Source organism: Lepidochelys kempii, chromosome 14 (genome assembly GCF_965140265.1).
Source record: "Lepidochelys kempii isolate rLepKem1 chromosome 14, rLepKem1.hap2, whole genome shotgun sequence".
Classification (NCBI taxonomy): Eukaryota; Metazoa; Chordata; order Testudines; family Cheloniidae; genus Lepidochelys; species Lepidochelys kempii.
Genome location: NC_133269.1, coordinates 366,415 through 382,275, shown reverse-complemented (window position 1 = coordinate 382,275; position 15,861 = coordinate 366,415). Strand labels below are relative to the sequence as shown.

Here is a 15,861-nt window from a genome sequence, read left to right as displayed (position 1 = left end):
CGTGTACAGAGGGCTCATTCAGTCCTAGTTGTGATAGCTACTGTACAAACAGCGCCCACAAGACTTTTTTTCAAAAACCAAAACAAAACCCTCACCACCTACCCCCTTCCAATTTCAGACTATTGGTCACAAGAGAAAGCTCTAAAGAGACTCTACTCAGGCTCCAGGAAGCAGCCAATTCCTGAATTACTTAAATCAAGCCAGACCTCTGGCACTTGGTAAATCTACCTGGATTTCACTGTACTTCAGCTTGGTGGTGGTATACCTAAAAGGTCCATTACCCCCATAGAGACTTCTGCCTTGCCTTTCAGGTAGGTAACAGAAATGCCACGGTGTTGACAGCAGCTTTAAAAAGTCAAACCGCAGGGGAGTGTAGGAGTAAGTGAACGTGAGGTGAAAAGCCTGACTCTCCTGCCCCATGGCCAAATGTGACCGGCAGGAGAAGACTCCAGCCAGGGGCTTAGAATAAGAAAGTTCTGAAAAATCCTGTGACAGCATATGAGAGTGAGGATGAAATCACAGCAATAAAATTTGTTTGCAGTGATGTAACTTTGTTGATCCCAGAGTGAGAGATGTGGTAGGTGAGTTAATTGTCTCTTAGGAATAAAACTGTAAAAGCAGGATCAGGTAAGCCATGGTTAAAGAAGAATCAGAGCTAAAGAAAGAACAGCTTTGATCCTATAAATTTGGTGTGGGTTAGACACTTTGAAGCTTTAATTTCTATTAAATAAAGAAACCTTTTAAAGTAGAGAGAGCTTCAGCACAGCAACATTAAAATCAACAGAAGAAGGGATTTGAGGCTGTTGTTTTTAATATTTGATTTTCTTGTGAGGTAGAAAACAGACTGTCACAACAGTAAAGAACATCTCAGAAATGGCTTGGAATCCTCTGGCAGAACCCACATTTAAAGGACTAAATAGTTGACAGGAGTTAGTGTTTTACTATTTTATTCGCAAAAACATAAAAAGCACTAAAGATGTAAGCACCTTTTGGACCCATTAAATAAAGCAGCAGGCTCTTTAAAAACAGGAAAAAACAACAACTTTAAGTCAAGATCCTTACCCTCAACATTCAGTCTCCCCTCCCCAAAACCCTCCAAAAACGATGGGTCGTGCGGTGTGCCCATAAAGACCAACAGATTCGGGTGATTTCGGACCAAGGGGCGGGGGAACGTGAATCTGAAAGGCTGGGATAGCTCATGGAAAGTGTCCCGCCTTAAGCACTCCGCTCTCAAAGGGAGAGCGCCAGCCGGAGCGCCTCCACCGACCCCGGCGGCAGCGGCACGCCCCGGGGCGCGGGTCCCTCAGGTCGGCAGGTCTTAGGGCTTCCTGGAAGAACTGCAGTACCCGGCACCGGGCAGGGCAGCTCGCGGCGGGCCGCGCACAAGGCCACAGCCCAGGGGAGGGGGCGCCACGTCCCGCCTAGTCCCCGGCCCGGGACACAGAGCCACAGCCCCCCGCCCCGGCAGCCCGGGCTGCGCAGGCCCCTGTTCGCTCCGGAGCAGCCCGGCCCCCGCTCGTGCCCCGGGAGGCCCGGCGGCGCGGGAGCCCCGCCCACCCCGGCCTCGGTCCCGCGCTGCCCGGGCATGGGGCGGGCCCACCTGCTCCCCGCCCAGCCGGACGCGCCCGTCAGGGCCGAGGCGGGCTCAGCACATCCGGGCCGCCGCCCCGGCCGGGAAGCCGGCGGGGCCGCGCACCGGGGATGGGGCGGTGCCTGCCGGCCCCGCACAGGCGCTTCGCCCGCCCCCGCCGAGCCCCCCACGGTACCTGCTCCCCGAGCCGCTGGGAGGCTGGAGCCGCCGCCTGCGGGCCGGGACGGGGAGGCTCGGCCCTTGGCTGGGCGCTGAGGCGGCCGGACGGTGCCTCCGCCATCCCGCTCCGACCGGCTCCCCGGTGCTACATCGCACAGGCCCCTCCGAAACCGCGGCGCTGCCCGAAGGGGCCGCGAGGGGAGAAGTGGGGAGCCCCCGGCCCTCGCGCAGCCCGCGGGAAGGGAAGGGGGGACCCCGCCCCGGCCACGGAGGAGCCGGGATGGGGTTCCTCCTCACAGGCACCCCATGAGTGGCGGGGGGGGGGGCGTCTGTCTGCCTCGCCCAGGCCGTGGGGGGCGGGAAGCCTTGGGCCTTGCCTCGCGCCCTGCGGGGGCTGGTTGGGCATGGGCTGGGGGGCTGGTGACGATGCATCTGGGATGGGGTGGGGAGACTGGTTTCAGGGCTGGGCTTTGCCACACCCATCCCTGTGTGACTTAACAGGTCTACCCTGTACTTCAGTCCCCTGCCTCAGCATAGGGCGGCGGCCTTCCTGCTTCCCTAGGGTGTGCGAGGCTCACCCCCGCCAGTGCTAGCGAGGAGCGCAGACGGGGGGATGAGGGCCAGAGCCGCACCTAGCTAGCGGGAGGGGTTCTGTCACGCACCCCCGAGGAGGGCATGGGTGGGGAAGGGGAGTCTCCCCTTCACACATATGGAGTGGGGGATGGTGAACACTGCCTTACTCCTTATTTGAGGGGACATTCTGAATTTGGTGCCCACAGGGTGTGTTGTGTCCCATAATCTCACACTGATGCAGGCATGGGATTGTGTTCCTTGACTTGCATGCTACTGGACCTGGCATTCAGCTGCAGTGCTAGCCCATTGGGGGCCCTAAGCCGGAATATTTTGCCCCCCACCCCCACCACGTACTGAAAAAGCAAATAGGGGCCCTCTTGAGCTGCTCGGGGACCTAAGCAATTGCTTAGTCGGCTTATGCCTAGCTCCAGTGCTGATGGCACTTGCCCTCTGACAGCCACCACCAACTGCTATTGCTGAGATTGAGAGGCAGATGAGTTGTCAAGCACAGGGTCTCGGCAGAGCTTCACCCAGCAGGTGCATCAAGTCCCAGGTAATTGTACCTGGCATATTGCCCTTTTGGGGAAAGGTGGTATTATGTAGGATCAGCTGGTTATTGCTTTCTTTTTGATGTGTCTGTTGGTTTTATTTTCACTCTCCAGTGCTTTGGAGAGTGGGGTGTTTGCATATTTTGTTGAGAGAGCATCAGAAGCTGAATATTCTTTTTCTTGTTGATTAGGAGATACGGCCCTAATCGTGCTCTGCAGTTGTTCAGAAGTCCCTAACCACATATAATATTTGACTGCAGCACTGCATGTGTAGTGTTTCTATAGGGTTTGTCTTAACTGGTGTACTTAACTTCAGAGCATGTATGGGACCTGGCTCCAGACTTAACTCTTGTAGAGGAGGATGGTTTTCTAGCTTTTAAGGCAAGAAGAGACCATCAAGTCTGATCTTTTGCATAACATAGGTCAGAGAACATCCTCCTGTAATCAAACCTAGCTCTTGCGGCTGCAGTAGAGCATTATCTTTTAGAACAGTGATTCTCAAACTGGGGTCCAAGGACCCTAGGGGATCCTTAGAGACTGCACAGAGGGTCCACAAAATAGTATGAAAAAATAAAATCTCACTGCATGTCTTCCTCATCTATTAAAACAGACAAATCTACTATTTCTGTTTACACAAAACATATGCCATGGTGCATGAACAATGCCGAAATACTCACACTGTGTAAGCATCAACACAAAAAAAAAATCACTGCTTTGTGACAGCAAATTAGAAGTGACCTCTGTTTTTTTGATGGCTGAGATTTCTTTGGCAGGTGGAAGTGGAATATATTTTTACAGTGAGCAAATTACATTGAAAATGGGTAAGTTTTTAAAAAGTCCTCATAGTAGTATTGCTGGTTGCACTGAAGGAAGCCATGGACAATCCAGAGTTAAGTAGCAAGAAACAAAGAACAGAGAGTTGATAAAAGTTATATTGATTTTATTGAATTTAGTGATGGATGACCACAGGGCATTGTATGCTTACAAATCCTATCAAAGCAATTAAATAAGCAAAGTTGAAACTGCACCTCAGAACAAGGCACCTGGAGTATAAAGATAAATCTAGAGACTTTTTTCAACAAAGGAAAGAATAAAAAAACTCAAATGACAAACATATCATCGGTTCTGGAAAAGGCTCTGAAAGCATCTTTCTTAACTGCACTTCGGATTGCAAAGAATAAAAAATCCCATACCACTGGAGAAGAACTGATTCTTCCAGCTGCTTTAGAAATGTGTGACATGCTGATAAGCGAAGATTCTTAAGGCCATACCACTTTCTAACAACACAGTTAGTAGGAGAAATGAACTTTCAAATGATGTAAAAGGCCAACAAATTGAAAGGCTACATACATGTGAATGTTTTGCAGTTCAGCTTGAAGAGACAACCAATATTGGTTATGCAGAACAATTATTAGTTTTTGTTTGTTTGGCTGGGGGAAAATTTTGGAAGATTTTCTTTTTTGTCAGGCGTTAACAAAACAGACAACAGGTCAGGAAATATTCAAATTATTAGTTGATTTAATGAAAGCTGAATCGCTGAAGTGTGTTGCTGTTTTCATGGACAGTGCTGCTGCTATTACAGACAATAGGAGTGGTGTTGTAACAAGAATACGAGCCATAAACCTGCAGGTAATTGTAACATAGTGTATGTTGCATTGCCAGGCCCTTGTGTCAAAGAAAATGGAACCCAAATTACATGATGTGCTAAATTCAGCACTGACCTTTGTGAATTTTGTAAAGTCCTGGCTTTTGATTCACACCTTTTTGCAAAGCTGCATTTAGAAATGGGTGCAGGACATGACAAATTAGTGTTTCATATGAAAGTGCATTGGCTATTTTGCAGCAGAGTGAGTTTTTGAGCTTGGCAAAGAGCTGCTGGGTTTGTTTTCTGTGCACAATCCCACAATCACCACAAACTGACTGGCCGAATATGACTCGTGATGCTTGCATACTTCACGGATGTTTTTAACTTGCTGAATGCACTGAACTTGTCCCCACAAGGGGGTGATACAACCATACTTGAGGTAAGTGACAAGATTGCAGGATTTCAGAAGAAAATAAAGATTTAGAAAACTAAACTGAGCCGTGGAATCTCAGTTATGTTTCCACTATTGACAGCATATCTGGATCCTAACAGCATGACAATTGACTGTGTGAAAGGACAGAATTGTTGCTCATCTTTCAACTTTAGCAGAATACTTCAGTGTTTGCTTTAAAAATATAAACATGGAGAAGTATGATTGGATTCGGGCTGTGTTCTCAACTTTTGCTATGTCATCTTGCCATTTGAGTAGAAAAGCAGAACAGGAGCTGCTCAACCTATTGTGAAAATTAAGTTTCAGGAACAAACACCTTGCCAGTTTTGGCTAACTGTTGCTGTGGACTACAGTTTTAGTTACAGAAGCAATGAAAGTGTTGCTACCTTTCCCAACAACATATATATGTGACAAATCATTCTCTGCCATGACAGCTATGAAGATAAAAAGAAAAGGAGTACTTGTGGCACCTTAGAGACTAACCAATTTATTTGAGCATGAGCTTTCGTGAGCTACAAGCTCATGCTCAAATAAATTGGTTAGTCTCTAAGGTGCCACAAGTACTCCTTTTCTTTTTGCGAATACAGACTAACACGGCTGTTACTCTGAAACCTATGAAGACAAAGTTCAGGTCCGGACTGAAAGTGGAGAATGATTTATGAGTTTGCTTGTCAACCATCACACCAAGGATAGACAGACTCTGCAGTAAGACATGCACACCCATGTCACTGCTATCTGTAATTACTCTTACACTCTTTTTCTTAAAGCGGGGATTCTCAAACTTCATTGCACTGCAACCCCCTTCTAACAACAAATTACTACGCAACCCCGGGTGGTGGGGGGAGGCAAAGCCCAAGCCCTGCTGCCCCAGGCGGGGGGGCAAAGCCAAAGGGTTTCAGCGCCAGGCAGGGGGACCTATAACCTGAGCTCTGCCACCCAGGACTAAAGCCCTTCGGCTTTGGCCCCAGGAAGTCTAATAGCAGCCGTCGTGACCCACTTTGGGATCCTGACCCAGTTTGAGAACCGCTGTCTTAAAGCATTACTAACAGTACATCTTTATATGAAGTACACCTATACTTTTGTCAGCCAGTTTCTCAGTTGGGGGTCCGTGATTAACATTGCATTTGAAAAGGGGTCCATCAACAAAAAAAGTTTGAGAACCTCTGTTTTTAAAAGACACCCAGTTTTGACTCAAAAGTGAAGGAGAATCCACTACACCCTTTTGTAAATTGTTCCAGTGGTTAATTCCACTATTAAACAAAATCTGTACTGTATTTCTGTCCTGAATTTATCTAGTGTCTATCAATATATTCTAGTTATTTGAGACCAAGGAGAACATCTTCCAAAAAGGTGACATCACAAAAAAAAAACAAAAACAACTCTGCTAGCAGCCCCCTCTTTTATACTAGATAGGGAAAGGTTAATTGTGTTCCTCTTGTTGCCATCAGCTTCAGCTGTATGGACCAGGGAGAGTCTCTTTTCTGAGAGGATCCCAGGTAATTTAGGGCTTTGTGTGTCAGAATCACCACCTTAAATTCTATCCAGAAGCCACTGTATGGCTAGTGCAGTTCCCAGAGTGCTGCTGTCACATGCTCGTGGGTAAGTCATTGTTGTATAGGATGCCATATTCTGCACTAGCCTTAGTTTCTAAGTGGATTTAAAATGTAGCCCCATTGTATTGCAGTCGTCCAGTCTAAAGTATTTATAATACTTACAGAGTAGGTAAGAGTTGTTGAATTGTCACTTCCTCCTGCTACGTATGTGGGTATGCAATAGCAGTCTGCCATACTGTGGTGTCTCACATTAACCTAGCGCACTAAGCAACATAATTATATTTTGGTACATAACAGCAACACTTGTGGCAATTAAAAGAACCTGATCTTATAAAGATTATGGTCATATGGAGGCCCATACTCCAACCACAAAAGAGGGTCTTGTATTCTTCTGCATGTGAAAACCACACCCAATGCATGCCCCTTTATTCCCATTCTTGATATCTGGCATAATAAATCACACTTGCTCTATACTCTCCCTTCTTTGAATTGCTGACATAGTTGTTTCATTTTAGTTCTCTAGCTGCTCCTTCAGCATCTCTTGGGAACCTTTCCCTCCCAGACTGTCCCATGTCACATTAAGTACTAGGTGATAGCCCTCTTTTTTTCTCTCTGTACCTGGGCTCCTGTGTACTCCATGGCACAATATGACCAAATTTCACAGCAACAAATAAATTCTGCTGCAATGTGTTCTCGCTGAACTATCTTTCAGTCCCTTTCCTCCTCCCCCAGCACATGACTTAGGCTCATAATTGAAATACTCATTGGTAAGATTTGTTGATGGTTATTTTCAGCAATGATTATTTGCAATAATGGCTTTTCCCCCTTCTATCTTCTTCAGATACAGTTCCACAGACCATGTCAGTTGTGAGAAGGCCAGCTCAGAACCTCGCTCTCCCCATGTGCTAGAGGAAAGGGGGAATTTCATAGCTGGTTTCAGTAGCAATTTTTTCCAACTGCCTCAGCCTCAACTACTGCACTGTTCTCCACGTAGTTCAGATAACCAGACAACAGTTCTGACTTCCCAACCTTTCATGTCCTGGGTCCACAGAATAGTACAGGGAGAAAGCACTGGAATCCAATTAACTTCTTTTTTGCAAGTTTGTCACTCTCCCCTTGGAGACTTGGCTCTGGCAGAACTTTCCTCTCTCAAAGAAGCAAGTGTGATAGTAGTACTTGATTTTGGACAAATAAAATACAATAGACATATCCGTCACAGTAGCTCATTGAGAACCATTAGGCAATAATACAAGCTCTATTAAGTTATTTTTGGCAGACTATTCAGCAGCCAATAAGATAATGGGTTATATAGCAGCCGCTGAAGTTTCGATGTGAAAAAAAATACTGTTTTGGGATTACAAATGCAAAAACTTTTCCATTTCTCTCCTACAAGATCATGTGTGGCATTGTTTGATAGGTCATTCTTGATGTACTTATTACTAAACCAGTAGCTGCAAGCAGTCTGAGAGGCCATGCACATTTATGTCACTTTAAAAATAATTAGCACACAGCTCCTGCTTCTTGTCCAGTCATTCAGAACTATGCATTTAAATTGCAGTTGTACAAGAGCAGCACTTGCCTTCAACACAGACTCTGGCTCAGACTCCTGTTAATTTAGCAGTAAGACTGTTTATTTACAAAGTTAGTTCAAGTTTTATCACCTTCCTTCTTCCAGATCTTCAGTATAGGCCATGTCAGTGAGAATTCCCCCCTCCCTGGATCACTGCAACTGCCAATAATTTTGAAACATTTTCCACTGAAATTTCTCTCATTTTGTGTTTTACCTAGCACCTGGATTTGCAAGAATGGTGCTCAGAAATACTATGGCATTCTAGTCCCACACAGGTGGGTATGTGATCGACCCACTCTCCTTTTCATTGTAGGGTCAGGGCCTTGGCAATTACCCCCCCCCCCAGTAACATACCCCACCTAATAAGGAAACTAATACTTAACAGCATTTTGCATGGACCAAGTGCTTTACACACATTGTCTAATAAATCCTCACAACAGACCTGTGAAGCAGGTGCTATGAGCCCCATTTTACAGATGGGGGAACTGAGGCAGAAAGCTTAATGATTTGTCCAAAACAGAGTCAGAGCTAAGATTAGGACTTGTGTCCAATGCCCACTCTTAGTTTGGTTACACCTGTCTGAGGTACTAAGATCATGGCTACTGGTTTTGATGTTCCAAAATACCATGCATCTTCTTTACAGCCTTCCAACAATATTTGCCAGCAGAAGTTTTGGAGGGATTTTTATACCAAGAAATGGAAGATTCAGGATGACTAACAAATAAGAAGGCAGGGGGAGGAAGAGGAGAGAGAAAGAAAAGCCATCCAGCCCGAGATTAATTCTCATTTAATTTTAGGAGAGCCAACAAGGAAAGGACACTCTCAAGAGCAGCATTTTTACCAAAGGTATGTAAAAAATGAAAAAACAGAACAAGACTGACTTGGAAACGTTTTAAGTCAACACTGTGTTTGCATTTCAAATTTCCACACAAATATTTTATTAAACTAAAACCAGTTATTCAGCCGCCATCCACAGAGGGTGGTTTAACCAACCAAGCACCCACCTCAGAACCTGTGGCAGTCAGGGACATTCCTGTCATTGGACTGCACCAATACCGACAGGATAATCTAGTCGGAGAGCTGGATTATAATGCAGTTCTGAGAGGCACAACGGCTCCAATCTAGTTGATCGTGTTTACTCCCCATGTTTCCTCTGTATCATAGGTACAGCATGAATTCACTGGGTTTTCCTAAAGACAGGTCCAGCATAGCAATAGCAAGAAAAAGGCGTATTGGATTCTAAAGTGTAAATGTCTTTTAAAAAGGTATCAAATCTTTTAAAGTAATTTGCCACTGAACTGATTACTTGGCGAACATGTAGGATTTCCAGTCTCAGTGAGAAGAGGTTGCGTGCACACAGTGATGGCCCTAGGCTTAGCTGGCCCTGGTGCTAAATAAGATATGCAGGGGTGTTAGGCAGACAGCTGTAACCACTGCAGAGCTTTGGTTCTGGGAAAGCAGGGGGTCATGAGGATTAGATAATGGTGCTTGTCAATGAGGAACTAGGGAGGGTGAAAGTCCCAAAGTTAATTTTTTCATAGTGTGTATGGTTGAATGGAGAGGCTAATGGTGGGTCAGAAACAAGGTGAAGTGGTAGGTGTATGCTGGGAGAAGGTGAAGTTGCAGGGACCCCAGTACAAGGCCCGTGCAGCCCACACTTGGTATGTGCCTATGGTCAGCCGTGCGAGTATATCAACCCAAGTTACTTAAGGTGCCTAGCACAGCAGCATCTTGAGACCCTCCCTGACCTTCCTTCCCTTCTCTCTCTCTCTTTGTGAAGCAAGGAGGGGAGAGACTGCTGCAAAGATGCATTTTGGTTTAACAAAATTGGCAACTTCACCTGGTAGAAGGAATACAAACTTCCAAGGTATGTTTTGTTTTGTTTAAATTAATGATAAATTAAAACTGGGAAGTTGATGCAATAAATACGTAAAATATTTCAAATAAAAAAAAGTTACAAGAGCCTCAATGGAATTCTATCTAACTTAACTACAGACTGATTCTTCACAGATCAAAAGAAGTCTCCAAAATCAGCTGCAGCTCCCCTCCTTGCTAACTGGGCTTGGTTAATAAGTGCATCACTTATCCTTTGGAATACTGTTAAGACAACAAAACGATACATAGCACAAGAAAAGAAGTCTACTCCTAAGTTTGTTTTTCATGCTGCCAAAGGGGTAGGAAGTAGCCATGGATGTAGGTCCATGTAGCAGTGTAGAGTGAGAGTGTCACAACACTGGAGAGAGACATCCATCAGCAGGACTTCCTAGACCTGATTGCAGAGCAGATGGGATGTTGGATTACAAGAAGAGTTTCTTGGGGTCTGTCGTAACAAGGGATATATTGCTGGAATTCTCTCGGCCAGTGATATAAGGTGAGCAGAAAGGGGCTAACCCTCTCGGACGCTGACCCGGGGCTCTGCTAGTGAACTGTGGATGATCCCAATAATTGACTCAACACCAGCTCCCTCCAAGAAGGTACGGTGATCCCCTTCAATGACATGGACAGATACTTTCCCCTCACAGACCTACACATGGCAAAAAGACAAAAGAAGAAAATTTTATATCCAGAATTCTAAAGCATTTTAGTTCCACATTCTTGCTGCCTTAGCTATAAGACATGAAAGCCTGAGACAGAAGAGTGAGGTTGAAGGTCTCCTGATTCTCACACCTGTTCCATTCTCTGTTCTGACTCTAAAACTTTTTCATTTAAATGCTTCAATGTATGCACTGTTGAGGGCAGGGCATAGGGGGCCAGCACCTCTACCTTGAGCCCCAGTAGAAGCGAATCCATTTTCCCCATCACAGCAAGGAATAAGCTGGTGTAGTTGGCTGGATTGGGAATGTAAACACTTTCAGAAAGATGGCAGTTTTAAAGGATAGTCTCTTGGTGGGTGGGAACACACCCAATGAACTTTCCTTAAGTGCATGATAAAAATCATATCACACAACACACGGTGGGAAGGGGAATAAATGAGAAGTTCCAAAAGGGAAGAGCATCTGGCTGTAACAAGTTTATTTTTATAGAAGATCTAGAAATTCTCTTCCCCTCCCTGCTGTCCTATATTATATCAAGGGGGAAGAATTTTAAAAAAATGAGTGCACAAAGGTTAAAAAGCACAGAGGTGTTTTAACTGGTCTCTGCTTCAACCCTGCCCCTACTAACTTGTTTGCAGACTAGTTGCTCTTCAGAGCACGGAGTGCATTTTGGGAACTATAGGAATTAATGGAAACAACTGTAGGTTGCTGTTAGGAACTGCTTCAAAATTGGAGTGAGACCTTCTCCTAGACCTCAGCCTCCTCTGAGGCTGACAGTGGCCTAGAACCATGCAGCCTCCTCTTCATGTTTTTTTCTGGGGACTCTTCAGTTCTCAGGAAGAGACAGTTGCATAATTATTGCCCCCGAAGGCAAACATCTTTTGGGGAGGGCAAGAATATGGCTTCCTGCCACTTCCTTCCTGCCCTCCAACTAGGAAAGTGCAGCTTCATAATTGGAGCTGTTCCTTAAACTAACCTCTGAGAGCTTGTAATCTCCACCCAGGCCTTCTTCATACTCGTTGTGGGTCTTTGCCCTCAGTAGCGTCACATTCCCATGATACTTGGACTCCGGCACATACTTGTCAGCAGCCTTCAGTTTGTAGTAAAAGGAAGCAGCAGCAAAACTGAGAGCTTCACGATTGATGTTTTTGTGGCTCAGCGTTATCAGATCCACAGCAGCTTTGACACGAGCTTCCAGGTTTTGCAGAGGCAGAAGAATCTCCAGCAACTGTAGATGGTAAAGAACAATTTATTGCTAAGTGAGGTGCAGCTACCAGCTTCTTCTTGTGTGCAAGAGACATTTTCCTGTAGCTATAATAAGTGGAGGAACATTACCTTATTGTATTCAGTGCCTGTGAACTGTTGAATGAAGGCACACAATGCTTCAGTCTCTGCCTCAGCCTCATTTCCTGGGGTCAGCTTGGCTCGGTAGCTCTGGAAGAGAGAAAGTGTCACTAATACAAAAAGGGAAGCTCTCTCTTGCTTGTTAGATAAGATACCATAGTACGGTGCTCTGTACTTGACAGCAAGTGACTGAAAAGCTTGGGAGAATCCGAACAGGACAACAAACCCAGAAACCATACAAAGAGAATACAGGTGATCACCACGTGGATGCTACTGGGAGACTGACCAATTGTCAAGATTTTGGGGTCCTTTAGAGAGCTTTACGCCAGCCAGAAGGGAGGATATCATAGAATAATCAAAAGTTGGAAGGGACCTCTGGAAATCATCTAGTCCAACCCGCTGCCCATAGCAGGACCAATCCCCAATTAAATCATCCCAGCCAGGGCTTTGTCAAGCCTGACCTTAAAAACTTCTAAGGAAGGGGATTCCACCACCTCCCTAGGTAACGCATTCCAGTGTTTCACCACCCTCCTAGTGAAAAAGTTTTTCTTAATATCCAACCTAAACCTCCCCCACTGCAACTTGAGACCATTACTCCTTGTCCTGTCATCTGCTATTACTGAGAATAGTCTAGATCCATCCTCTTTGGCTCCACCTTTCAGGTAGTTAAAAGCAGCTATCAAATCCCACCTCATTCTTCTCTTCCGTAGACTAAACAATCCCAATTCCCTCAGCCTCTCCTCATAAGTCACGTGTTCCAGACCCCTAATCATTTTTGTTGCCCTTCGCTGGACTCCCTCCAATTTCTCCACATCCTTCTTGTAGTGTGGGGCCCAAAACTGGACTCAGACTCCAGATGAGGCCTCACCAATGTCGAATAGTGAGGGACGTGATCGTTCCCCTATCTGCTGGCAATACCCCTACTTATACACCCCAAAATGCCATTAGCCTTCTTGGCAACAAGGGCACACTGTTGACTCATATCCAGCTTCTTGTCCACTGTCACCCCTAGGTCCTTCTCCGCAGAACTGCTGCCTAGCCATTCGGTCCCTAGTCTGTAGCGGTGCATTGGATATGGGGGTGCTAGGAGGCCTAGCCAGGTTAGGACAAAGCCAAGTTAGGACCCTTGCTTTCAGCACAAGACCAAGTTAGGACCCTTGCTTTCAGCACAAGAACATGTTGGAGGCTTCAGAACCTTGAAACAAGCAGGCTAATTCAACCATTTATTATAGGATATCTGAATCAGCACTTGCATCCCAGTCCCACTCAGCTCATGGAGCACAGCTGCTGTTTTACAGTCATCTACACCTCCTTGCCAGCTATTTTTTTTTCCTGGAAGATGGGTCTGTCAATTTTTTAAAATGGCTCAAGTCACATGGAAGGCTCCCAAATCATGAGCATTGGTGAGACATAGGATGGTCTCCGAAGATTCCCCTGGAATCTCTTACCTTAGTGTATGCTGCCACATAGGAGTGGGACCCATCAAACAGGAAGAGGCTGTTGAGTGAATGGGAGGGGTTCTGCTGATCTTGCAGCTGGGAGCACATTTCAAAGGCTACACAGGCTCCAAAGGAGTATCCTGCAATGCGATAGGGTCCCTCAGGCTGCACCTGCTTTATACAGTCAATGTAATAGGCTGCCAGGTTCTGTATACTGTCCAGGGGAGCAGCTAGAAAGAGGAAGCAAATATGGGAGTTAAGAACAGGTTGAAATCAGAGTGAGAGATGAAGTTAGAAACACTCAGCTGCTTTTAAAAATGTATTTCTATACAGATTATGACACGGGTTAAATCCATATTTCTGACCAAACTAGTAATTGTGCCCCAGGAGCGTCAGTGATGAGCAGAGTCTTGTCCATCACTCTGGCATACGGCCCTCCCTGTGTGAGAACACACTTCCACATTTAAGCATCTTCTGTTTACACTGACATTTCTCTTTCCCATTTAACTGGGGATGTTTGTGACTTTTCTAAGTGGACTCAGTCATGGGTCACTGAAGCTTGGAGCTCTGCATGCAGAGGTCAGCAACTGAGCCCTCTATGCGATGGTGAAAGCTACCAAGTGAGGTTTAGAAAGTCAAGATGAATAAAGGATGCAGATACCTTTTGTGCACTGGAGTCCATAGCTGGGCATACTGAGTCTGGAGGCAAGTGTGTGGAAAACTGTGATGGATCCTTCGATGGGGTGAATGAGGAAAAGAGGGCGTTCTGTGCTCTGTACCTCATTGAGCCGGGTGATTGTTGGCCCTTCTGGATTCACCAGCAGGTTGTTCAAGTCCAATTCAGGGTGCTGAGCCTGGCCAACTTTCATCAGAAGGGATGGTTTCAGTTCTTTAAAGGAGAGCAGATCAGGAAAAGCCAGTTAGTGTCAGGATCAGATTAGTGGGACAGGCAGAACAGCCCACAGAGAAGTGAAGGCTTGTCTGGACTAGCCCTCTTGCTCACTAGATCATTAAATGGCAGTGAGTTTAATCCATATAGAAATTCAGGCTTGGTGCCTCAGAGGGGATGTTCTGCCAGTATCTTGAGGAAGGGGGACTCAGAAAGGACACTACCTCTTCCCCCACAAGCCTGGCTTTGGATTTTGCTGTTTCCTCTGAATTTCTGCCTTTGTCATTTCCCTGTCCAAACTGATACTGCTGCTAATGGCTAGTTCATGGTTCAGGCTATTTGACGCTAGCTCTCTGCACCTGCATTGCTGACGCGATCTAGGGACCACTGGAGAGCTGTCTGAGCTGTGCTGGAGATCAGGCAGCAGAGAAATGGAGATGGGAGACTAAATAAGCTTCTTTCTCCTGGCCTTGGGTCCTCAATTAAGGACTTTCCTGCCCCCCCAATAACTGGCTGGACCAATCCACTGGGGCAGCACAGCAATAAGTGGTAGTGCTATGCCCACTTGTTATTTACAATACTATCAGTTCACATCAGGCCCCATTCCATCACCTGTCACTAAGAGGCTCTCACCATTACTTATTGAAAGAGACAGCATGGGAGCCTGTTTATTATTTTAAAGGTATATGGACCCCCAACGGCTATTCTAGCAACCCTAGTCTCCCCCAAGGCCAAATTCAGATGACGTACCCTCTGCTGTTCTAGACTTGGAGGAAAGTTCTCGCAGTTTATTAATTGTAAGCAGCCGAATCTCTCTCATAGTCATGACAATATCGTAGTCCCTCTCCAGGGTCTGACGCACTTCCACTCCCATCAGGGAGTCCAAGCCTAGATCTGCCAAAGAGCTCTCAGCATTCAGACTGCTCACATCACGGACACCTGATGAAAAGAACCAGATGTTTGAAAAACAGACTGATGTCCTTCTACCTTTTGGACTCTTCCTGCAATTATTATTTAACATGGATATTATGATAATGCCCAAAGACCAAGCAAGAGTAGGATATCATTGTGCTAAGCACCATACAAAAAGAGAGCAGCAGATGATCCCTTCTCTGAAGAACTCAATCTAAATAGACAAGACAGACACAGGATAGGGGATGGGGTATAACACACCAGCAGAATGAATAATGTCATGGCAGCAAATGACATGTTGGTGCCACGATTTTTAATTATTATTAATTTGTAGGTTTACTTAAGAGGAGATCAGCTAAGTGGAAAGAAAAGGGAGAGGAAGAATGGGTGAGGGGCAAGTGTGGAATGAAGCTGAGGTGAAGAAATGGTGAGGGAGGGGGAAGGATGGAGCAAACAGCCAATCAGCACAGGGCAGAAAAAATCCCATCAAAACCGTAGAAAGTCTTATGAATGTCCAAAGGACCTTAGGACCCTGCTCCTGCCCCTTCAACATCTTGCAGCAATTTCTCTTGTCCTTCTCCTCCTTTCCCCATTTAGCATCTTCCAGGGCTCCACCCTCTGTACCATGACTTTCTCTCTCAAACCTCGCTTCTTGGGTAGCCCCATCCACTTCCTTAGGTTCACCCATCATTACCTCTGGGCAAACTTTTCTC

General features: G+C 45.9%; 2 protein-coding genes across 7 annotated transcripts in view; both read right to left on the bottom strand.

Annotated features, from left to right (window-relative positions):
- DUS1L (dihydrouridine synthase 1 like) overlaps positions 1–1,902 on the bottom strand; it is a 28,482-nt gene extending 26,580 nt beyond the window's left edge. For 3 of the 6 annotated variants that reach the window (XR_012154793.1, XM_073310693.1, XM_073310695.1), the window contains exon 1: positions 1,767–1,845. Coding sequence is in view for 2 of the 6 variants with exons in the window: in XM_073310696.1 (XP_073166797.1) it covers positions 1,767–1,871 (105 nt within the window). In the remaining 4 variants the exon portion in view is untranslated. Of the gene's footprint in view, positions 1–1,062; positions 1,519–1,766 lie in introns of those variants that run through there. The other 3 variants (XM_073310696.1, XM_073310694.1, XM_073310697.1) reach the window with 3 other exon arrangements.
- A 6,167-nt stretch (positions 1,903–8,069) lies between these two features.
- The window catches only part of FASN (fatty acid synthase), a 91,061-nt gene continuing 83,269 nt past the window's right edge, over positions 8,070–15,861 (bottom strand). The window contains exons 38-43 of the mRNA XM_073311577.1: positions 14,987–15,175; positions 14,009–14,236; positions 13,357–13,577; positions 11,900–11,998; positions 11,541–11,792; positions 8,070–10,554 (exon numbers count right to left, since the gene is read on the bottom strand). Coding sequence (XP_073167678.1) covers positions 10,417–10,554; positions 11,541–11,792; positions 11,900–11,998; positions 13,357–13,577; positions 14,009–14,236; positions 14,987–15,175 — 1,127 coding nt within the window. The 3' untranslated portion in view covers positions 8,070–10,416. The remainder of the gene's footprint in view (positions 10,555–11,540; positions 11,793–11,899; positions 11,999–13,356; positions 13,578–14,008; positions 14,237–14,986; positions 15,176–15,861) is intronic.